This window comes from Aythya ferina (genome assembly GCF_964211825.1).
Source record: "Aythya ferina genome assembly, chromosome: 5".
NCBI lineage: Eukaryota > Metazoa > Chordata > Aves > Anseriformes > Anatidae > Aythya > Aythya ferina.
This window is the reverse complement of record NC_140301.1, coordinates 2,863,049-2,887,049: the sequence shown is the minus strand read 5'-3', so window position 1 is coordinate 2,887,049 and position 24,001 is coordinate 2,863,049. Positions and strand designations below refer to the sequence as shown.

General features: G+C 40.7%; 1 protein-coding gene across 3 annotated transcripts; it reads right to left on the bottom strand.

Moving 5' to 3' along the window:
- Window positions 1-758: 758 nt before the first annotated feature.
- On the bottom strand, window positions 759-10,291 carry TMEM41B (transmembrane protein 41B). 3 transcript variants are annotated; one of them, XM_084521595.1, is made up of 7 exons: window positions 10,101-10,291; window positions 9,200-9,317; window positions 7,904-8,032; window positions 6,325-6,418; window positions 5,471-5,575; window positions 3,299-3,437; window positions 759-2,479 (listed from the first exon to the last, which is right to left on the bottom strand). In XM_084521595.1, exons 1-7 carry the CDS (start codon window positions 10,153-10,155, stop codon window positions 2,310-2,312), a joined length of 810 nt encoding a protein of 269 aa, XP_084377721.1. In that variant the 5' UTR covers window positions 10,156-10,291; the 3' UTR covers window positions 759-2,309. The 3 variants fall into 3 exon arrangements, with proteins under 3 accessions (XP_084377721.1, XP_084377722.1, XP_084377723.1); XM_084521596.1 differs by lacking the exon at window positions 10,101-10,291 and adding an exon at window positions 9,466-9,984; XM_084521597.1 differs by lacking the exon at window positions 10,101-10,291 and adding an exon at window positions 9,690-9,795.
- Window positions 10,292-24,001: the final 13,710 nt, after the last annotated feature.

Here is a 24,001-nt window from a genome sequence, read left to right as displayed (position 1 = left end):
CATGGGATAGGGAATTGCCTGAGGCCATTGGCAGATGAAGATAAACATGGAAGGGATAAGTTAAAAAAAAAAACGCTAACTTGTCACAAAAGGAAGTAACTTATTTTCAACCCTTTTAAGGTTTTTAGGGCCTTTAGGCACTGTGATGGCAACTTAGTCTACAGCTGAAATGGGTTTTTCAGTATCATACCCTGATCCCATCTACATAGTGAAACACACCTCAATGAAAGTGCCAAGTAACAGCATGATTCATATGAAATTGAAATGGAGTTCATTCCTTCTTTAGTGTCAAGGTTCCACCAAAACATTGGTTTTGTACAATGTAGAAGGAATTTTACAACAGCATGTTATTGACCAAAGATTGAGACCATTTTTGAGACAAGCCACTGGGTAATAGCAAGTATATAATTTATTCTGAGTTAATCTGCATGGAAAATTAACTATGCAGAAGAGTAGGCTGTAAATCTACAGCTATTTCACACCCAATATTCCAGTGGGCACTCAGCTCACGATAGCTATCACTTACTATGGAGCAAATCCTCTAGGTAGATGAGCACTGAGATTAGAATTGCAACGATTAAAAGTAACAATTCAGGTTTAAATGCCAATAAAGTACACTTTTAGACTCAATTCTAAATAGAAAACATTCCCTAAAGCTAAATGCTTACAATAAATTTGTAAACAGAAGTGAAATTAGTTCCTTTACCTACATAAAAATACCATTTACTGTGCAACCCAGATTTAAATAAAAGACCAAATAGTTCATCAATAATATTTACTATATATTTACATGTAATACTGCAATAAACTGGAGTCAATTAACATTATGTTACAAAAAAAGAACAAAACGTTTTAGAAGGTACCAGTACCTTTCACATTATTACATTCATGGAACTGTTCTCTTACATCTCAAATGATCTACCATGATGAGTTAACATGGGGATGTAGACAAGTAAACCCTTGAACTGGAGCATATGCTAACATGTCAGTTCCCATTTCAGCAAGGTGCTTCAGGAGCATCAAATTAAAGCCTATAAGCAGCACTAGTTTCAGTAGGATAAACTTAAACATGCACCCAAATTCCTTGCTGATCAGGACCTCATTTTATGGGACTCCACTGACAATCACACAGACTACAACAGTTTTAACTGTACAAGGGCAGGTACCACGTACCTCATTTATTGGCTATATATAAGCAGACTTTTACTTAAAAGGTGAATCATAGCTGGTTGTACATCACCAGTTACTGACTTAGCAGAAAATTGAATCATCCCTTTAATTTTAGATACATTCACATAAACTTCTGTTGCATGATGCTTAGAACAGTATTTGGATTCAGCTCTTTTGCAAGAAGTGCACCAATTAACGTACCTGACACTTCTTCTAGCCAATCGAGCTGCAATGAAAAATTGTATCCTCTTTGCATATTGCTTTAGAAATGTTTATAGTACACTGAAGTTATACATTTTTAAATCACTCAGGAAGTTAGTTTTATATATGATCAATTTCTTGAATTCACAGGATAAATGTATGCAAGTAAAATATTGGCAAAATAATTAACATAAAAATAGAATTTCAAAATCAGCTAGCCACAGTAAAGTCTAGCCTGCTCTACCAGAGCAAACTTTTACAGAGTAAGTTAGAATGATCTGACACTTTGCCTTTGTTAATCCAGTTAGTAAAGCAGATGTAGGTTCAAGTATTTAAGTCCACACAACAGTAATAGAAGTAAACAATCAAGGTGAGTGTATCTTTGTAGTTAAAGTACTATTCAGAAAAAAAAAATGCTTCTGAATGAGCACCGTTACCATATTATGCTATAATTTTGGAACCCCAAAAGACAAGAAAGACTGTAGATGAGAATTGTGCTCAGACCAGATCCCATGCAAGTCTACAGAGACATACAGTACGTTACAGAAATCAGATTGAAAAAATAAGGGTTGGGTTTGGTGTTTTGTTTTTTTTTTTTTTGCAAGTATTAGAAAGCATTATCTGTAGTTTACGTCTGTTTCATTTTTTGCTCTGCATATAATCAAAGCAAAACATGACATCTGTGTTTTCCCTTCCCTCATTCCAAGGGCCGCACATACACCCCAAAGCAAAACACTGATGATTTGGTTATAAAACTACGTAGTACATTTTCTGAACACAGTTCCTTCAGTTGCAGGTCACGTGTTCATTTAAAGACATTCTTACCCATTACAAGCCTCCCCTTTAATTGCTTAAGATCCAATAGAAAAGCAAATATACAAATATCACAAGTGCCAATCCTGAGATGAAACATGGGAAGTCCGGGTCCAGTTTGATCCTTATTCAAACTTCTGTTTCAGTTTCTTCTGGAAGAGAGCTGGTAGGATGGAAAGGATGGCTAGAATCATGAGAACAAAAACAGAGTTCCAGGAAACAGCTTCCCCTGCTGTTGTAAGTTGGTATAGTGTTGTTCCTGCCTTAATGGCTACAAAAGATGGCGGTGCCACACCTGGAGGGGGGAAGTATAAGGGTAGAACAATACATTTAAGAAAGATTAATTTATTTGGGTAAACAAAACCAAGAAAATTCCTAACTCAGTTGTCTAGGTTTTAACACCAAAGCCTCAGAATCTGTTGCCTGTATTTTCTTTTTAAGGTGCAGGTACAGATACAAAATTCAAAGACAAAATCCCATTATCAGAACTGTTTATGCTACCTTTAACGCTGTTGGATGCTAATACAAACACAGGAAACTTAAAAAACTCTGCGATCCAGATTGTGCAGATAGCAAGTTGTCTCTGCAAACTGATTTTTTTTTTAGGTTTGTAATGGAAGCTTATAAATTACCTCCTAAACCAATTAAAAATATTTGCAAAAATAAGCAAAACACAAGGTTCAGATGTTTACCACTACAGTAGTTATGAACGCACTCCTAGGAAGGTGTATTATAATAAAATGGATGGAAAGGGGAAGAACAATCCTTCAGATCAAAGTCACTTGTTCTGGCATGACTACGCTGAACTCAAAATAGAAGTCTATAGTAGTTCACAGAAGTATAACCATGGAGTGGAGCAACAGACCTTATTTGTAAAGTGTCCATACAAAGTATGTTTCCTTATAGCCTGCTTCCCCTCATCCAGTGCATCAGAATAATCCTGAAGACTTAAGTCTTTTAATGCTAAAAGCTGGACACATCATCAAGAAAGTATAGACACAATACTCTTGTGTAATCTTTCAGCTGCCCAGTAGGTGGTGATAACCACTGAACAAAAGCAAATAATGCCACTTCTGGCTACCCCAAACTGCAGTTCACTATTCAGAATTCTTACCTAGAAAGGTGCCAATGAAAAATACTTTTAATGGCACATTTATTACAGGAGATGTTATATTGATGAACCAATTTGGAAGAAATGGTGTTATTCTCAAAAATATTATGTAGTTAATGAGGTGTTCTCTGTGTCGTTCAACCTGTGCAAAGAAAATAATAAATCAGTAAAATGTCTGCCTTCAAAATAAGCAACGGTTTTACTACAAGAGATTTGTGATTTTTTTTTTTAATCCATCTTTTGTAGAAATTTAAAAGTTGCAAACAAATCAGTTAAATGATGACTCAAGGAAGAGAGGAAGAGTCAGTGAATCACTGTTACATAGCACTGAAGTTACTCTGGAAACACCAGTCTATGGCAGAGAACTAATATGTCTGAATCAGGTAAGAAGCAGGCCTGCTGCTGTGCTGAACTAACGCTAGCATTAGCTCCGTCACCTCTAACTGCAGTCCAACCAACTCTACCAGCTTGTCATCCTATTCCTAAAGCAATCAAACATGAAACGCAGCTGTATTCCTAGCTTGGAATCTTACCCTGGTCATGGCTCTCGAGTTCATCACAAGGTTTTAAGATTGTGTTGGCAGTAGCCTATCTGCACGTCCTTTATAATGTCTAGCATAAACGTCATAAAGAAGCAGCCACATTAGTCCAAACTTGATTTGCAGTCAATTATGTCCTCAAGTCTAGCTCACCTCCTTACACAACTACATCAAAGCCTCTTCTGCTCCCACACTGGCTCTAGAACTCCGGCCCTTTCAAACACCCATAACCCCAAAGCAAACTGTAAGGGTAGCAGAGCATCATCTCTGCTCTATCCTTGCAGGCCTTCACAAAGTCTAAGCCTAAACGTGGCCACATGGCCCCAGACAGATGAAACTAAACCACACCTGACTGTAAATCCATCTAAAATCAGATGCAGCAACTTATCCTAGACACAACCCCGTTTTTTCCATATTAGCTTGAATTGCATTATCGCAGTCAGTCCTGCTATTGTTCAGCAATAACTCGTTTCTGGTGTTTGGTCTTTTTTTTTTATTATTTTTTAATTAAATCTTCATGAAGGACTAATGCTTAATCAACAATTAATTCTGTGTAGTGCCAAAACTGTATAGTCTACCTAACCTGGAAACAGTGAGATATGAATCACACATGCAATTATGCAAATTTAGAGTCACAGAGCCAGTTCTGCCAGTGGAAATAGTTACCATTTCCCACTTCAGGAATAGTTTGAAGATTATACTGGGCTTCTAATACTTATTTGGTACAAGATTCACTATTTAATGAAATCAACTGTGTAGGTCGCAACTCTACATCATAGTGAGGAACAAGTTCAAGATTTTTTTTTGAATCATAAAAATATTTAAACGGAGAACAGAGCAGTAAGTCATGGTTCATACTTGCCAAAAAGATCTGTTTGAAAACGGTTAAGAGCATCAAACAAAACCAAAAAAACAAACAACAAGGGCTCAAATACTGATCATGCTAGGATTTTGCGTAGCAAAATCTGAAGTTTAATCAGATAATTAGCTTACCAAGTTCCTGTTATCAGATACTTTCCCTTGGCCTAAAGGAAATTGAGCTTGTACAAAAATCAAGCAGCTTGTACGGGATACTTCTCTATATACTACAAAAACAGTGAATTCCAAAAATTGGTAGAAAGTTACCATGTAAGCATATAGTAAGAACCAAAGAGACCCTTTAAACTGGGACAAAAGCAATACCCTTTCCATAGGAAGGGATATGCTGCTGCTGCTGCTCTTAAACACTAAAGCAACAAACTTAGGAATTGCCCTAACCACAATAACATTTACATTTTTACAATCAGACCTACAACAACATATTTTTCATCCTATTGAAAAAAAGACAGCTTTCATCAGTTCTGATGCTCAGGGAGCTATTACTTCAACTCAAAACTAGATAGGCTTCCTACGGCTATTAGATAACCAGAGGGGTTATCACTGACAAACTCTTCCTAGTTGAGGAGAGCTTCCTCACAGGAAATAGCACAATCAGGAATACTCTGTTGCTTAAAAACATTCAAAAAGTAACTACACGTTGTCAGAAAGGACTCAGAATCCTTTCTTTGCGACTAGATTTATGAGCACAATCCCTGCTAGTTTTCCATCCTATTCCACTACATATTTTCTATAAATTTCAACGTCTTTAGAAACTTACCTGTTCTGACCATTTAACTGCTTTTTCTGTTAAGTATTTGTATACAACTGGCCGTCCCACTAAGTATGAAAGCATATAGCAGAACGAAGCTCCAAGTCCCGAGCACTGAAAAAAAAAAAAAAAAAAAAAAAAAAAAAAGCAGAAAATCACTAATTAGCATTAGCCTTGTGTCCCTATAATTACACTGACTGGTTAGAGGCTGCTTCTGCACAGTCCTCCATTAAGGAGGAAGAACTTCCTGTCCCCTTTCCTTAAGAACTTTGTCGACACTAACTAGTTCCTTTAAGATTCTGAACAGTGAAACCTTTGCAAGTAAGAGGCACAGTGACATTTGAAAGATTCAAACTTGAAAATTCATCACCTTAGCCCTCTATACCTACTGAAGTATCTAGTTCTTAAGTACTAAGGCTTACTATGACTGCATCTTTTGAAATTTGTTGACAACCTACCCTTCGTAAGTTAAGCTTCTGAAGTATGTAAACCATTTAAGAAAAGGATGTGTTTTGCAGCGCCCTAGAATGCATTACTTATGTTCCAAGATTAATATCAGGTTCTGCTGGATGCTGAACAAGTCTGAAGCAAAGGCAACTCTCCAGCTGACTAACACCCAGACGCCTCCATTATTAAGAAAACAGTTTAGTTGTTTGGATCATCATCCAACGCTACACTGAGTTTTGTAGATAACATCCTTCTCACAACACGGTTGAATAAGAACTCATTTATTCCTTGGAGAATAAAGCATTCCCTTATTTCACTCAGCCTGTGATCATTTCACACAGAAAACTGTTTAAATGTTTGGTTCTGTTCCAAATGGATAAAAATACATGCCTTCACAAACTATTTTCCGTACTTACCAGACAAACAAGAAATAACGCCAGAGGAAAGGGATAAAGAAACCCTGACAGGATACTGAGAAATATAGACCCAGGGATAGCAAATGTTTGCAAGCTGGATGCACCTTTGTTAAAGAAGTTTTTTTTTTGTTGTTTTTTGAAAAAAAAAAAGCTTCCCAGTTTTTAATCTAATAAGCAGTCAGCATACGTAGTACAATTTGGAAAAGCATAAACAAATAGGCATGGCCTAAAAAGATCTTTACATCAAAATACTTGTGCAGAGTAGCACAAACAGCCCACGCACAGAGAAACAAGAGGTAGATATATCGTTGTCCAATATAAAAATAAGTCACTAATTAAAATATGTATTATGTTCTCCCTTCATCTCTGTGCTACCTTTGACATTGTAACTTTATGGCATTACAGGAAATACAGTTCTGATCTGACATTTAACTAGAATTACGCAGATTTCAGTCACTCTGAAAAGTTCACAGAAACCTCTAGTGATTATGAATTCCATGGAACTGATTGAAATATAAAAAGCCAAACAATCATCCTTGATATCAAGTTCATTACAGACAACAGAACGTTTTCCAAGTGCCAAGGTTCTAAGGTAACTATACCATGCTTGTCAAGTAATCAGTCCGCTGCTGAGACAGTAAATGTCGTCATATCAGCTGATGCAGTAGTTCAATAAAAATGCCGATTCTGTTCTACTTCGTTTATATATTAACTAACATTTTAGTTTTCTTCAAATATAATCTATCATTTGTGAGCTTGTGAGAATATGCTAGAAGCGAACTACTAATGGCACTTTCAGCATCATTTTTCTCTGGGTTTTGAGAACCTTACTGCATTAAACAATGAAATGGACCTCCTGTAACTTTTGAAAGGCTGAAAAGCTTTATTAACCTGTTAAGTGTTCCAGTTAAGAGTGTGTTTAATGATTAATACATTCAGCACTCAGGGGGAAAAAAAAGTTAAGACAGAACACAGGCAGCCTTTGTGTCTCTCTCCTTAGGCATAAAGTACTTCAAAAGTCTAGCTCTCTAAAATAGAAGAGTTTCTTTTTTTTCCTTTTTTTTTTTTTTTTTTTTTTTAAATGGGCACTGCAGAGATGAAAGGCTTAAAATGTTTTCCTTGAGAAATGATGTAAGGACTTCAATAAGTGCCTCAAACACTTTTAGATGCCTCCGGAAGACTGGAATGGTAGTTTGTTTTCCTTTAGAATCAGCAGTCATTTTTATCTGTGAATTTAGTTTGCACTTAGCTACTGGAACACTAAAATAAGTCTAATATGAAAGTTAAAATATTGTCCACGGTAGATAGTAGCTGAAGCTGCACGACAATCTTAGACAACATTTACTACTATACAGGCACGCAATTCAATTTCTCTGTATTTAGAAATTGTACTTCCTTACAATCCAAAAAAGCATACTGAAACACTTCAACAAAAAACTTTTCTAAAACACGTATCTTATAAACACACTTTGGTATCTTACCCCTCTCCATCTCAGAACAATAAATTATGTTTGCATTTTTCTTTTCTTTTTCATAGAAAAGAAGTCAGCAAAGGCTTCTCACATCAGAAAAAGGATACAAAACATATGTGGCAAAGTAAGCTACTAACACTTGAACATAAAATGTGTCCTTATATTTTGACAGAACTTTTCCTAAGGCTTTTGCATCATCCATGTCTCTAGGAACCTTTATACATTTTCCTTCTTCTCTGAAAAAAGAAAGAAGAGAAAGCATGGTAGGAGATATAAGTAAACCGTACAGTAAAATTAATTGCTGAATATATAGATAATTAGATACACTAGATCACTGAACTACGTCTGCAAACAAACCGCATCACTATGTTGTGGTAAAATTCTAAGACAAACCTTTGTAATATTTACACTTCTTTGAAATAGAAAAATCCTCAATTTTAGATATTAGCAAGCTTTTTTTTTTTTCCTATACATTACAATCCTATCCATTACAATAACCGGCTTCATTTCTAGGATTTTTTCTTCTTCTCAAGTTAAGGTCAAAAAGAAACAATTACTCAACCCAAACCTTTAGCAACTGAACAACAGCCAACGTTTCAGCCAAAACTAACTGTAACTGCCTTATGCTAGGGTCACAACATTCCAAGTGCAGCAACACTTCAAACGCAGTGCAGCTTCACCTCACAGACATACAAAGCTTTAAGAGCAAAACCTTATGTCACACCTTAATCTGGTGCAACCCTGGGCAGCACAGTTGAGTATCCTCTCTTCCTCTGTATCAGACTTAGTGACTGGACAGTTGCAAACCGTACTTGTTGAGCAAGTTAATCAGACAAAAAAATTATTACTAAAAGAAAAAAAGAAAGTTGTAAGACAAGCAGGCTTGCATCTTGTCAAACTGTTTATGTTCCCAACATGAGTACTAGACGCAACAAAAACCAGGAAGAATACACGAACCTTGAGCATGAAGGAAGAAGGATGTCGCCTTTTTAACAGTGGCCTGCAGTTATAGCAGAGCACAAGGAATTTTAAAAAAAGCCTAGCCCTAACCAAGCATGCTTTGGCTCTCAACTGAGGACAGTTAAGAACAGTAGTTATCATTGCTAAAGTGACAACAGGTATCTTTTTAAGACATGGTAACTCAACTGTGCAACAGAAACCCTAGGTCAAGCACAACTTCAGTGTTTAAACAGATCCTACTGGTTAGTACGCATTTCAGTATTGCCTTTTGTGTTGTGACATTGGAGATTATACACTCAAAACGGCTTTCTTCCTTTAAATAAGGTTACGTCTACAATTAACTTACATCAGTTCAAAAATCACTTATTCAAAAATCACTTAACCCCATGCAGCCTCCTCCGCATGTTGATATTGAATGAAAAGCAAGCAAATTACATACTTACTCACTAAGTTGTGGGAAATTTTTATATACCAGAAACATAAGAAAAGCAGCCGATGTGAAGATGGACACTAAAATAAGAAGAGATGTTCGAGCTGATCCACCTTCTGCCTGAGCTTTCCCTGAAATTAAATACAACCAGAATTTACAAAAAAAACAACAACTTATCAGAATTCAAGGTTACACTCTAAGGAAAGGTTAAGGAAATCTCCACAGAGATCCCATCTTCCCACAAAATGCTTGCACTAGCATACGTAACACACTGCTTACATGCTCTGAAGTCGTCCAAATAAATCTGAGGTTCTTACACTGGCAAACATCCCACAGAAATCAATTTCTGTGGCTGCTAATAATTTAAGCCTTAGTTAGATAAATCAGCAGAGAAGAAGTTATTGCAGAACAAATTAAGCCACGCATTTTTAGTTTTGCCATGAAGTCTCCTGAGAGTTAAGACTTCGTAACTTGGAGTTAAGTCTTCAGTATAGGCAACACACCTCCAAGACACGCTTATTAACGATTTTGTTTGTAGTTTTCCTAAGGACGAACGCCAGGCACAGCACGCGGCCAACTAGGTTAAACACACTCATCGGGCGAAAACGCGCGTGAACACACGCCCACAACAGCCCGGGATGTAAAGGTCACAGTTCCCAGAGGCAGGAATTACACCTATCTTAGCTTTAAAACACACGCATCCCAGCTATCTCTTTTTAAGCTGGTAACAGCCCAAGTTCTGCCGTGAGGAACACCCCGCGAGCACAGCAAGCGGCACAGCTGCGCTCGGGGCCTCTCCCGCCCTCTCCCCGCACCCCCCGGCTACTGACGGAGGGGCAGCACAGGCCGCGCCCGGCCCCGCCCCAGCCCCTCCCGCCCGCGGCAAGGACGAGGCGCCCCCTTCCCCCCGCCACCTTCCAGAAGCTGCCGCTGCTGCCTGGCGCTCTCGGCCGCGCTGCGCTGCGCCATGGCCGCCGCCGCCGCCCGCCGGCCCCGCTGAGGCCGCGCCGAGCCGGGAAGGGAAAGGAAGGGAAGGGAGGGGAAGGGAAGGGAAGGGGCGGGCAGCGGGGAGGCGGGACCCGGCCGCCCGCCCGCCTCAGCGCCGCGCTGCGCATGCGCCGCTCGCCCAGGGGCGGGAGGGCGGCCGTTGGGCGGCGGGGGGCTGTGAGGGGCGGGGGGCGGTGCTCAAAGAGCTGAGCCCCGGCTGCCACCGGGTTTGTGCCCTCTGCAAAGCCGCCCTGTGAACGTCCCCGTGTAGGGAACAACAATTGAGTAATCAATCTTACAGGTGATAAGAAGTCCCGCGCTGAGGTGGAATTCCACAGGGTACAGCAGGGCTGCGAAAAGGTTTTGTTTTGTCGCCAGGTGTAGAGAACACGCTTGCACAACGGCGTCAGTCACTGCCAGCAGTCCATAGCCCAAATGCCAGCCACGAGTACAGGCCCTGCCAAATAATAATTAATAAATTAATAATAATAAATAATCCAAAGTATAAATTGTCATCAGGTTCCAAACAAAGCTTTGAATCACGATTCAATTCCACATGAATCCTTAATTTACTTGTTTTTTTTTCTTGCATTTAGAATCTGCTTATTTCGAATTTTATCATTAAATCTCGTAATTCCCTTTTAATATTTGGTGTTTCAGAAATGCTAGTGCCCAGAGGAGCCAGTCAGGCCTATGGACTTGTTGCTGTGGACATTGGTTCCAGGTGACAGAACCCTTTGTTCTTCCAAACCATTACACTAGGACATTGTACACACTGGTGAGATGGGAACTGCTGACACCATAGCAGATAGCTCTTTTCCCCTATTGTAAATGCATATCGTGTTCATCGTGTCTCTGTGATTCTCCCATTGCTCCTGGTACTCCAGGTGAAGTGATCCAAATAGCAGGACTTCTTCCTTAGCTGGATGGCTTCTGACATAATGTTAAATTGATTTTAAGCTGAATAGTGTTGGAAGTAAAATTATCAATCACATTTTCACTGTACAAAAAAATTTCTACCAAGTCATCCTGAATCAGAAGAGAAAAAGCTTGTACTGGAAGATTTAAATAAAATGCATACTATGGTTTAAAATCTGTAGAGCACATTCTAAATGCTGCTAAGCTGGCCTTTATTTCATTTTGATACAATGGATTGTACCATGGAGCATGAATCAGTGTGGAATGGTTGTTGTTCAGTAATCACTCAGAGCCAAGGAGTCAGGCAGAGTCTGCTCAGTAGATACCTGACTTCTCACTGATCTCTGCTTTGTACTGCATAGCCTCTGTGCTTCCTAAGTGCAGGTAACCTAACAACACAAATTAGGCAAACATCTGACTCTTGCTAAAGTCTCCTGTAGTTCCCACTGTTCCAGACAGCACTGTAAGACATGCAACAAATAATTACAGAAATACAAATTCTCTCCGCATCTCCCCTTCTATTCAGTACAAGTGCACAGCCTGCAGATGGTTCCCAAGGCACTGATTCTGCAGTAAGCTCCCAGCGCTACCCTATATAATTACAAATAGAGAAAAGAAGATAACTACTCAGCTCCAGCTCTCTGAATTGCTGCCAGTGTGAAATCTGAGGATTAATTAACTTAATCACTTTGAAGTTGAAATATACTACATACGTGATATTTGTTAACTACATTATCAGAAGACTCTTAGACTGTCTATTTTATGCTCTTTTTGGTTCCCCTCAGGGGAATACTGCTGTTGAGAATGTTTTGGCTGTTTTACAAAACTTTGAAACTGTCAGTGGTATTTAATATCCTGTGACCATTTAAATAGTCACCTCCAAAGACATCCATACCTTAGAAATATCAGCGGAACCTCTGTGTTCAGTCACAAGAAAAGTGACATGTCTGGGGAATGTCCCTTAGGACTCTGTAAATAAAATAACTCAGAACCTATATTTAAAAAGTTAATTTAATTTTGTTTACTGGAAAGAAAACCATGACTGAAAAATACAACCATAAGCTGTATTCTTAAGGGTTCAGAAGAGAAACAGTTTTGGTAACTTGGAACTCAGTGAGTGATCGAGGAAACTTTCAATACAAGTTTGAGATCAGCTGTGCTGGAAACAGCTTCGCTCCACAAGGTACTGGGAATGATAGCTGTGGACTGAAAATAGATTTACTCTCTTCATGTTTAAAGTATCACCTATATATAATATATAATTTCATAAACAGTCTAAAATCTCCTCTGTCTTTGGAGCTTCTTTCTAAATCCCTCCTGATAAGGAACATATACTGCACAATACAGTGTTTGTCAGAGAAAGAATGATAAAAGTGCTCTGATCTCCAGTTGGATTTGCTCAGTGACTTTGCCAGTGGAAGCAGTGCTCTCTGTTATCTGTTCTCTGAGGCTATAGACAGAATTACGCAATTATCTACAAGCTTTGTATGAATCAATTTTTGGAAAATGTACCTTCAACACAGAATATAAGACTTCTTTCAGAATCACAGAACCATCTAGGTTGGAAGAGATCTCCAAGATCATCGAGTCCAATCTCTGACCTAACACTGACCAGTCCTCCACTAAACCATATCCCTAAGCTCTACATCTAAACGTCTTTTAAAGACCTCCAGGGATGTTGACTCAACCACTTCCCTGGTCAGCCCGTTCCAATGCCTCACAACCCTTTCAGTAAAGAAGTTCTTCCTAACATCCATTTCTAGATTGCCCAAAATAATCAAAAAGACCTAGGCACTCAACCTGAAGTGTGAAAAATACCTAAAACTCAAATCAACTTACCTGAACCAAGTCACTCACCAACACTTAAATCAGTCTCCCAAAGCATGTTCCATATGGCAGATTTCATGACACACAGAAGAAAAAGGCAGCTATAGTTTCAAAAAGAAGAGCCAAATCTCAATTTTCTTGCTCCGCAGATAGCTGAGCCACCATCCCGTAAATCCCTTGTTCTGCTGGCAACTCCAGGAACAGAGAGGGGTTTTAGGACGCTCACAGTCAGAGCAAGAAAGTCCTTTTCAATTGGGAATAAACAGGAAAAAAAAATACCTCTAACTTGGAAATGAAACTAGAGAATCATAGAATAAATAAGGTTGGAAAAGACCTTCAAGATCATCTGGTCTAACCATCACCCTACCACCAATGTCACCCACTAAACCATGTCCCTAAGCACCACGTCTAATCTTTCCTTGAACACCCGGACAGGCGGTAATGCCTGTCCCAGTGCCTGACTGGTCTGAGAAGTAATGTCTCCTGATTGTTTTACTTGCCGAAGAGCAGCGCTCTTTGTTCAGTTCTTGAATTGTTGCAGAGTAGGGGCATGGCGTTTCCATTTTTCCATTCCCCAGTGACATCACCCAACTACCAGGACTTCTCTGCTGTGATGGAGGGAGGCTTGGCAACTACATCAGCCAGTTCCCTCAGGACCCTGGGATTCTTCTCATCAGGTCCCATAGACCTGTACCTCTTTGGATTCATCAGCTGGTCTCGAACCTGCTCTTCGCTTACAGTGGGTGGGACTCTGCTCCCCCAGCCTCTGTCTATGGGTTCAGGGAAATGAAAGATGTGGGAAGCCCTTCTACCAGTGCACACAGAGGCAAAGAAGTTGCTGAGTACCTCCGCCTTCTCCATGTCTTTCATTACCAATTACTCCTATAGAAACTCACTCCTAATATAAGAAATTAGCCAGCTATAATCACTCACACACTGCTGTTTTCACCCCTTGGTTTATTTTCACAAATGTTAAAGGCGCATGGTGGTTCTTGGGGACTCCTCCTGTCTCCCCAACTCAGCAGCCCGAAGGGAGCAGGGGCCTCTCTTGTGCTCCTCCTCGAGGCTGTGCGCAGAAGGGCTGCCACCTCTCACACAAGGGCTGGCGGATGGGAAAGAAGCACTCACACAACCCCTAAGAATTGGCAAAGATCTTTATTGCCAGGTGGCTCCAGGCTAATGCCTGGAGTGGAGCCTGAGCGATGAGGAATATGGAGCTTGCCGAGCCCTTCTGCACAGCTGGCGGTGTTCCTTGAGGACCTGTTTCAGAGAGCTGTCGAGGTGGTCCCCTGTTTGTTGTGCCTGAGGTGGATCCACTTCCATAGGTTCTTCTTCATCTTGTGGACCCACCTCCATGGGCTCCACGGGTTGGAGAACGAGCCAGTCCCTGGCAGGGACTGCCCACACAGGCTGCCTTGCATTGGGCATATTTTCCGGCCACGGTGCCGCACCAGGACGCCTCCCAGTTCCGTGCCTCGGGTCCATTCGGTTCTCCGCTTGATGTTCATTCACGGAATCCCTGCTGTTATCTGTCCCTTGGCCACGGCTGGGTCTCGCATCGCACTCCGTCCGCTGGGCACGGCTCCGCTTCCCGTGGTCCTCCAACCCACGCTCTCCGCCTTTGCTGCCATCACTGGACCTCCGGCTAGGCCCAGGCCTGCTGCTGGTGTCCATCAGAGGGGCCGGTCTGCTCCCCACATCGCTTCGGCTCCAATGGTATTTATCATAAGTGCCTCTGGGCCGGGCACCAGACACCTCCTGGGCACTGGTGGTTCTTGTGCTGGAGGTGCTGGCCCTCGACCCATGACGCATCCTCGCAGAGGCAGACATCCTCCTCAGTGGTCCTAGGAGCAATTGCTTGTCCTCGCGCTGAGAAGGGCTGCTGCTTGCCTCTAACCTCGCTCCTATCTCTGGCCTTCCTTCAGCCGCTGGCTTTCAGAAGACCAAATCGCTGAGCAAGTGGCGGGCCAGTGGCAGGGGGACCCCTTTTATAGGGCCCGGGGCAAGGGCGAGGCCGGGGGTGGCCACTGTGACCTCGGCAAAGCTCTGTGATGGAGCGGCCCGTGCGAGGCCGAAGGTGGCTGCCTTGGGAGAGGCCTGGAAGATGCCCTCATGTGGAGCAAGGACGAGGGTTGGGGGGGCTGAGGGCCCCCTTTTCTGGGGCTGGATCCCCCCCATTTGGCTTGCCAGAGAGAAAGGCTGCTCCATGCAACCCTGCCTCGACCCGTTTTTTCTCCAGATCTCCAAGGGTCAGAATCTCTCGTTAACAAAAAGAAAAGCCCACCACAAAACCAAACCAGACCAATTCAGAAGGCTAAAGCAGTCAAAACTGAAGTACCCATCACAGAATCACAGAATTTCTAGGTTGGAAGAGACCTCAAGATCATTGAGTCCAACCTCTGACCTAACACTAACAGTCCCCACTAAACCATATCCCTAAGCTCTACACCTAAACATCTTTTAAAGACCTCCAGGGATGGTGACTCCACCACTTCCCTGGGCAGCCTGTTCCAGTGTCTAACAACCCTTTCAGTAAAGAAGTTCTTCCTAACATCCAACCTAAACCTCCCTTGGTGCAACTTTAGCCCATTCCCCCTCGTCCTGTCACCAGGCACGTGGGAGAACAGACCAACCCCCACCTCACTACAGCCTCCTTTAAGGTATCTGTAGAGAGCGATAAGGTCGCCCCTGGGCCTCCTCTTCTCCAGGCTGAACAAGCCCAGCTCCCTCGGCCGCTCCTTGTAGGACTTGTTCTCCAGGCCCCTCACCAGCTTCGTCGCCCTTCTCTGGACCTGTTCAAGCATCTCGATGTCCTTCTTGTAGCAAGGGGCCCAAAACTGAACACAGTACTCGAGGTGCGGCCTCACCAGAGCCGAGTACAGGGGGACGATCACTTCCCTAGCCCTGCTGGCCACACTGCTTCTGCTGTTGGCCTTCTTGGCCACCTGAGCACACTGCTGGCTCATATTCAGCTGACTATCAACCATCACTCCCAGGTCCTTCTCTGCCTGGCAGCTCTCCAACCACTCCTCTCCCAGACTGTAGTGCTGCTTGGGGTTGTTGTGCCCCAGGTGCAGGACCCGGCACTTGGCCTTGTTGAACTTCATGCAGTTGGCCTCAGCCCTTCGGTGCAGCCTATCCAGATCCTCCTGCAGAGCTTTCCTACCCTCGAGCAGATCGACACACGCACCTAACTTGGTGTCATCTGCGAACTTACTGAGGGTGCACTCGATCCCCTCACCCAGATCATCGATAAAGATATTAAAGAGGACTGGCCCCAGTACCAAGCCCTGGGGAACGCCACTAGTGACCGGCCTCCATCTGGATTTAACAATCGTATCTGAACCAAAAGGAAGAATGCTTTTCTGACCTGCTGGAAAGAACCAAAATACATTTGACAATCGCTAGAGTGGTAACTAAGTGGTCAGCTATATGAAGTCACTTCCTTCTGTGGGTGGTTGGATGGAACATTTTATTTTTATCAAATTGAAAGAGCTGTCTTCCCACAGCAGAGAAAAACTTGTATTTGCTTCTTTTTTGATTCACGCCTGGATAGACTGATGGAGCACATGTCACATGGCTGAGTCACTGACATTGCCAATGCGTTGTAGACTGAGTCATGCTGATTGTCAGCAAGGGGAAGGAGGAAGAGAGACTGAGAGTGATCGTACTTCTGAGAGCTTCTGGCTGAAAACTATGAGTTTAAACTTCAGAATAATGTAGCTGACTTTGCTGTAAATAGAACTTTGCTGGCATCTCAGAGAGGCAGTAGCAAAATGAAGCTGCAACAACCTGAAAGGCAGAAGACTTCAGAGCTTGCGTCAGTGCCTGAGACCATTCCCAGGGCAAAGCCCAAAGTTTCCAAGCACTCACTACATTGTCTCTGGAGCGCTTTAGGCCTGGTATGGCTCAGTGATGGGGCTGAGCTATCTGTCAGCTTGGGGCCAGGGGGGGTTGGTTGCTGAGGTAACTGATTTCCCAAATGCAAAACTGGCTTGGAAGCAAGAGGGGAAAGTGAAAATCCAACAGGAATCCCAATGAAGAGAAAGTAGATGGCTTGAACCAGTTCAGATGGGAGGGTGGCCAGAGGCCCTGCTCTTGGAGCACAGATGGGCAAAGAACCTGACAGCCATTCTGAGAGAGCTACAGGAGGTCTGAAGTATAGCAATAAATACGCACAATACCCAGAACTGTGGGATATGATTGCCTATTCAAAAGTTTTGAAAAAATTTATATTAGCAGATCTAATTTACGTCAACGAAAATGCAAATTCAGATGTAAATTTAAGACCTCTGCCTGCCTTAACAAAGTTTTACAGTCCTATGAAAACTATACCTGGGATGAACATGTTAACCACACTGTAATTCCCCAAGTCATGCATATGCTCTTATTGTTTTACAGGAAGGTCCTTCCTCAGCTTAATTTATGTCACTTGGGAAGGAAATCAAGATAACAAAATTCTGTATACAACTGTGCTGATGTAACAAATAGACAAATCCTAAGTACACATGGCCTTTTTACCACCTTTCACTGATTTGTTTAAAGACACTATAAAATAGTTCATGAACGTTGTTCCAAGAAGTTGACTTTAATGTAGTTAAAGCACATCTAACTTAATTTATCTATATGGGTGCAGTGTTCATATATAAACTAGTTTTAACAGAGTTAAGGATTTGTAAAGGAGTCCACTTTCCCTCATTTCTCTTAACTGTGGTTTTGCAGGAGTACAATAAAAAATGCTTGGAGTACTGCATAGATTAAGCAATATCTGTCAGAAATTAAACCTCTAACATTTATGTGATTGTGATTATGTCCAAATTACACTTTAAATCAAATAAACCCTTTGCATGGAATGGGGTTTGTGTATTTTGATCAGCTTATACCTCATATTTTTGTTAGTTATAGTAAAAGCCTTGAGGATGTAACTGGTGAATAAGCATCTGCATGGAAGGCAAGTTAGGATGGAATGTGCTGATAAAAGTGAATAGAAAAATGTCACCCAGTGAGATGCACAGAAATAAGCACACATTTGTAGCTGGATAGTCCTGGTTGTGTGCATGAAGGATTAGAAATATCTTGGCACCAGAGCCACAGGTAATGAAAGCTTTTGTTTGTAAAAGTCCGTGCTCAAGGACAAAAGACGAAAACCAAATTAAAGAACAAGCGAGAGCCAAACTTCTAAGAATTAAATTGTTTTGAGTCTGAACTCAGGAATCATAACCATTTGGATTGTTTTCTCTCCTGGTAGTTTCTTTATACGAAGGTGTATTTGTTAACTCCTATTGTACATTTTGTGTACATACCGTATCTATGTACCTACAAATGTACAAAATACACCTTTTAAGTCAATTTCCATTTTTAGTAGTGTGTATGCATCTTATTGGTGCTAAGTTAATTAGAAAGAGTAAAATAGATAGCTATGATGTTTCTATTCCAAAAGTTAAAAACAAAGGCCAGATTCTCCTTTCTGATGCAGCTTTTGCTCCTCCTAAGTAGTTCAGAGATCACCTTAAATAGCTTGCTAGATTTTTTTTTTCCCCCACCACATTCTCCAGTGGTGTATATGAAACAGGGAAAGAAGCTTTTCTGGTTAGTCTGCTCATATCCTGTAGTCGAATTCTCCTGATCTGGCCTGTAAGGCTCTTCCAGTAACTAACCATTCATTATGACTGGGCTGATAACCACACGACAATGAACAAATGCATAACTATTCGCAACCACACACAGAGTTAGTTTTTAAGAAATATATACCAGGTCATCATTAAACCAGTATTCCGCAACAGAAAATAATTAAAATTCAGGGCAACATCAAAGGGACAGAATGTCAAAATTGAAACATTTTTAAAAAGCTGCTAACATTCTGAGAAATTAATTGCTATATGTGTTTTCCTATGGGAAATTATTAAATTAATTGAAAAAGCTATAATATGACTGATAATACTTACTATCATGATAAATGAGCATCATGGAATCTGTTTTTAATCAGAATTAGAGATTAAATGGGGATGGACTTGTAAGTATAGACTGTTTTCACCTAAGGCAGTTCTTTGAAAGAAACCTCTTCATTTTAATCGTGAACATTATGCACCCAGTCCTAGACATGTTTCCAGTTGAATGGCTTGGCTGAATGCAGAAAGCTAGATCTACAAATGTCTGTGATGAGGAAATTCACACACTTTTTCTACTGCACACAACGGTAGGTCCTTTTTGCTCATACACAGACAGCAGAACTAGCTTTTAGGCCCACTTCCCTCAACAAAATTGGATAAAACCAACGACTGCAGAAAATAAATGTCAGATGCTTGTATAAAACTTACTATTAATTAATATTATTTAAGGATTTCTGAATAAGCAAGGCTAGTAGAGAAAAAAAAATGAATGCACAGGAAGGTTTTATAAGAACTAAAAAAAGCTGGTATGTTATTATTCTGTAGTAATCCTTATTGTAGCTGAACCAGCATGTTTGCCTTTTACATAGAATTACTTGCTGTACTGGTGATACAATTTAATGCAAATACTTTAATAAGCTTTCAACTAGATTTAGCTGTAGCAATTCCTTATTTTATCATGTCACCCCAGCACAAATTTGAATCCAAATTCATTTCACATTCTGAAGAAATGTTCACACGCATTTCACATTCTGGTCACGAAAGGCCAGGGGTTGAACAGCAGAATCTTGGCAAGCTGGAACCAAGGTGTATGAGGAGTGCTCAAGGAGGAGGAAGCTGACATAGCTCTTATTATCCCAAGAACATGATATTGGCCAGCATGCACCATTCCCACACCTTCAGAAAGTGAAATGAAGGGCACATTTTCCACTTTGTTACTTCACAAAAACATGTGGAAAAGTTATAGAGACTTATGCAGCCACAGACATGGGTACTGGCAATACGGTTCTCATGTTTCCTCACACACTCCGTACTTTGCTGTCGCAGCTACCGGAATTAGCGTGCAGGAATCCTGAGGTGTGTTTGTCCCAAAGGCCATGCTAACAGCTAATTTTAATCTAGCTGTTGACCACCGAGAACCTGGAAGCCACTGGATTATGAATTTCAGGGTCAGCTCTGTACTAAGCTAGCCTCAGACAATGGTAATACATCTGGGCTGCTGCCCATGCAGAAGCTAAGATAAAGCTATGTGTCCATTGTGTTCGTATGTCACAGGCAGATACCCAGCCACAGCATGTACACACCCCAGCTCACCCACCTATTATCCCATATGCAGGTATTGGTGCAGCAATGGGGCCAGTCATCAAGATACGCACACACATGCCCACAGGTACAGTATAAAGTTGAATGATAACATTTTCATCTCTAGGTTTAGTATCCGTTTTTTTTTTTAACAACTTACATACAAAATAGGTCCTGTGTTTACCCTTCCTCAACAATATTAAGCCTTTTGGTAAAGGAGAAAATACTAGTACTTAGAACAGGATAGCCCAACAGAAAACATACACATTCCATTTGGATATCGATACTGAATTGTAAAGACTTGCAAAGAATAAACATGATGAGTCATGTAAACAAAAGTGCTAATCAGTGATTCAACAACTTAGAAAAGATAATATCTAAAACGCAAGCAAATGAAGGAAATTAAATGAAATTGGCCTTATAACTAAAAATAGTATTTTTAATACACTAAAATTCTGATACTTACCTTTGCTGTATCTAGGAAATATACCTTTCATATGTCTCCATGCCTTTCAATCCCTATATTGTTATTTTTTTCTCCTTTTAACATAAGCAGCTATCTAAGGTTTAGGATCTTTAGAGCTATTTCTAATAGAAAATGTAGTGAAGGAGTAATGTACTTTATGAAATCCTATTTATTTATAAAATACGTATCAAAAGTTGTGCTTTGCTTAGTGTAGCAGGAATCAAATAGAAAGGGTAGTGTGTTTCTTTTAGTACTTGTAGGTACTATTTCCAGCTTGTCTTCTGCTCACAAACTCTGTATCCAGTTTTAGTTTTATTCCTAATCAGCTCTAAGTGCTTCCCTGCCGATCTCTGGATATTTCTTTGATGCCTTTTTATGCTTCCCCTCAAACGCAGAACTCAACAAGCAGCAGTATCCTTTATTTGCAGTCCCACCCAAAGAAATGCACTTGGTCATGTAGTTCTGATTCCTCACCTGCCCTGCATGGGATCTGTGGTTTTAATGCAGTTCCGATTATTTCAGCTGTATGTCCCACAAAGGAACAGAACTAGATTTCATTTTTTTTTTCTGCTTGAAACGTTTCTATTATGCAGAAATCTCATAACTGGACTCTCCATTTACTTTACTTTTCTAGAAGAAAAAATGTTTATATATCGAATGGGGAAAGGAACAGAAAGAGTATCAGTGCTGCTGATGACATCAGTGCTGGTCACCATCTATGGAAAACTGCATAGTCTAAATATCTACTGACAATTTAAGGTGCTTCAGGATACTGAGCTTCCAACGCCCTGACCCTGCTTGTGGTGTCACCTCACAGTAGCATTAGGAATTGATGGTCAAGGCAGGCACACCTGGCTGCCACAACTTGAGAAACTCTTCCTGGGCAATTACGTCTGCCACCAAGGAGCCATACTGGCATGCTTCAAAACACTGATGTATTTTGGAGCAAACAGCCTAGAATTACACAGACCAGAATGAGTTAATAAACTGAATATTATGTTATTAGATTACTAAAATTATTAATGCATGTATGTTCTCTGCAAATGAAAAGCTTCTGCTACGTGCTGAGAATTTATTCTGGGTGCATTTTTAATATAATAAAGTCCTAGTCCTGTTTTACTCTACTCATTGTTACTTAATCAATTTTAATGGAATGAATATGATTATAAAGATTAATTTTTTTCTAAACAGGACTAACTTGAACTTTGTCTTATTAAACAGGAAGAAATATACTTCCATAAATATACATATAGCTTACATAAGCTTTAGCTGAACATATATTACTAACAGTACCACTAAAGTTTTAGCTTAAATGTACTTTTTTACTCTTAGAGAATTTCAGATTTTCTTTGCCTGTCCCTTGGCTGAACATCTTTTGTTATTTCTGAGCAATTTCAGTTGATCACTGTGCCTTAGATGTAAAAGCTGCAATAGTAAGATTGTGTTTTCAAAGTTAGCTTCCACCTGAACACTAATAAATCATAGATGAACATCCCCTATCCTTAGATTCTCTAGAAATTTGTTTCCTCAAAATTTAAAGTCTGCATTACGATTTAACCTACAAGTGTCCATTTTAGGCACAATCACAAGAAGATTAGATGAGCTTTGAGTCCTGCTTAAGGGACAGGGAGGAAAGGACATACTCGTTTTCTTGCAAAAATAAAATAAAACTAAGCACATAATGCATTCAAAGGAAAAGCATTCCTGGAGAGCACTGGGATCACAGTCATTCTGAAGACAAATAATGTTCACTTGCAACAATTCTGTGATCTTCGGTATGTGTTTTCATTTCAAAATAGCACAATACAGTCCATTTAATGCATTTCTAACTTCTGTGGTTTTGGAACTGAATTAAAAACATGAAAAGAGCATGAACTGTTAGTGCCATCTTACCAACCTTCACAGGCAGCAGTTACTAACTCTTGTTCTTCTCCACAGGGTATCACAGATCCACCGTTCTGCAGCATTTTCCCTAGTGGCCATGAAATTTTTTTTTTTTTTTTTTTTTTTTTTTAATACAGAATTTCCCATTCTCTGAGTCTGATGTTCCATTTTCTGTGTGTATGCGCCATTGAGGCTTATTTGAAACTGCCTCTTGCTGTTTCATTTTCCTTGCATGAAGAAAAGGAAATTTCTCTTGGGGGTAGAGTTAGAGAGCTGGAGGGGACTGCATATTGCAATGAGGGGAAGCTAAAAGCAAAAATGCATATACAAATATAAAGGCACAGGCTGAAAATAGTGCCTGAAGTAGGAGGAGATAAACTGCTGTAGCTACAGAAACTTTCCTTCCATTGCCCCACTGCACAGAGCCTGATGTAGGTTCTGTCTGGGTTAGCTAGACTTCCACACCGTGGAAACTGAGCTTTTGGGTACAGAAACGTCCAACTTAAAGCAAACACCAAAAAAAAATGTCCATGCAGTTTATGATCGCATCATCTAGTCCAACATCCTGTGTCGTACTGGCAATTCAAGTTTACTCACATATTTTTGATTAAAGCCCTAATCCTGTTGGTTTGACTGAAGTACTGCTTGTGTTTTTACTAAAACATACCTTCCAGAATGGCATCCAGTCTCAGTCAGAAGACACTGAGAGATGGGATAATGATTATTGCCACAGGGAATTTGTTTCAGAGAGTCTCTGGTTTCATCTGTTAGATACTTGATCCTGTTGCATCTTTGTTCACTGAAGAGCTGTGCGATACTTTCATCATTTTCTTCCTGAGGAGATACTGTCACTCCTTTCCCCACCTTGCTGCCTAGAGTCAACTGTTAAGAGTTCATGATGGAGTCCTGTACCTTTGAGGAAAATTTATTATTATTTTTTTTAAAAAAGCAACTGTTAGAAGCCCATTTTTTCTGAGCTCAGAAGAAACAAATGATGACTGAATCTTGTTTTCAGCCTCTCTCCCCTGGGAAACCTGTTTGAATAGATGCTTTAACATCTGCTCAAGCCTTACCATCTGGATGGAGCAGGTGGGGGCAGATTGTTATTTGGGGAAGGTGCAGGGTGTCTAATGTTGAGCTCATGGCTACATAAAGGAGCTTAGTGTCTTCTTTACATACACTCTGAACAAAACTCCAGCGAGTTTGCCTTGGGGATGAAGCCAACACCCAGCTGCCTGAAGGAGATTGAAGGGAGCTGCGCAACCACACGGATGGCATGTTACGGCATTCTGCTCCCCCAGCCGGAGCTGACCTGGGAGCAGGGACTTTGGAAGGAACCTCCCTTACGCTGCCCACCACATCTCTGCTCTGTTTAATCATTACAGAAGTGACTGGCACACAGTAATCAAGACTCCTCAACTTTTGTCTTAAACCTAACTTTGGCATTTCCAGTATGTCTCTGTTTTCTTCAGCTCATATTATTTTCATGGGTATTTGATGTAATCCAGTTCGTAAATACTTAACAAATATAAATACTTGAACT

Bases quoted from the DNA above. Each gene is read 5' to 3' on its own strand.
- TMEM41B (XM_084521595.1), bottom strand. From the start codon at position 10,155: ATGGCGCAGCGCAGCGCGGCCGAGAGCGCCAGGCAGCAGCGGCAGCTT. The intron at 9,318-10,100 runs GTGGCGGGGGGA...ATTTAATTTCAG, and splicing joins GCAGCGGCAGCTTCTGGAAG to GGAAAGCTCAGGCAGAAGGT. The intron at 2,480-3,298 runs GTAAGAATTCTG...TCCCCCCTCCAG, and splicing joins TTTCATTGGCACCTTTCTAG to GTGTGGCACCGCCATCTTTT.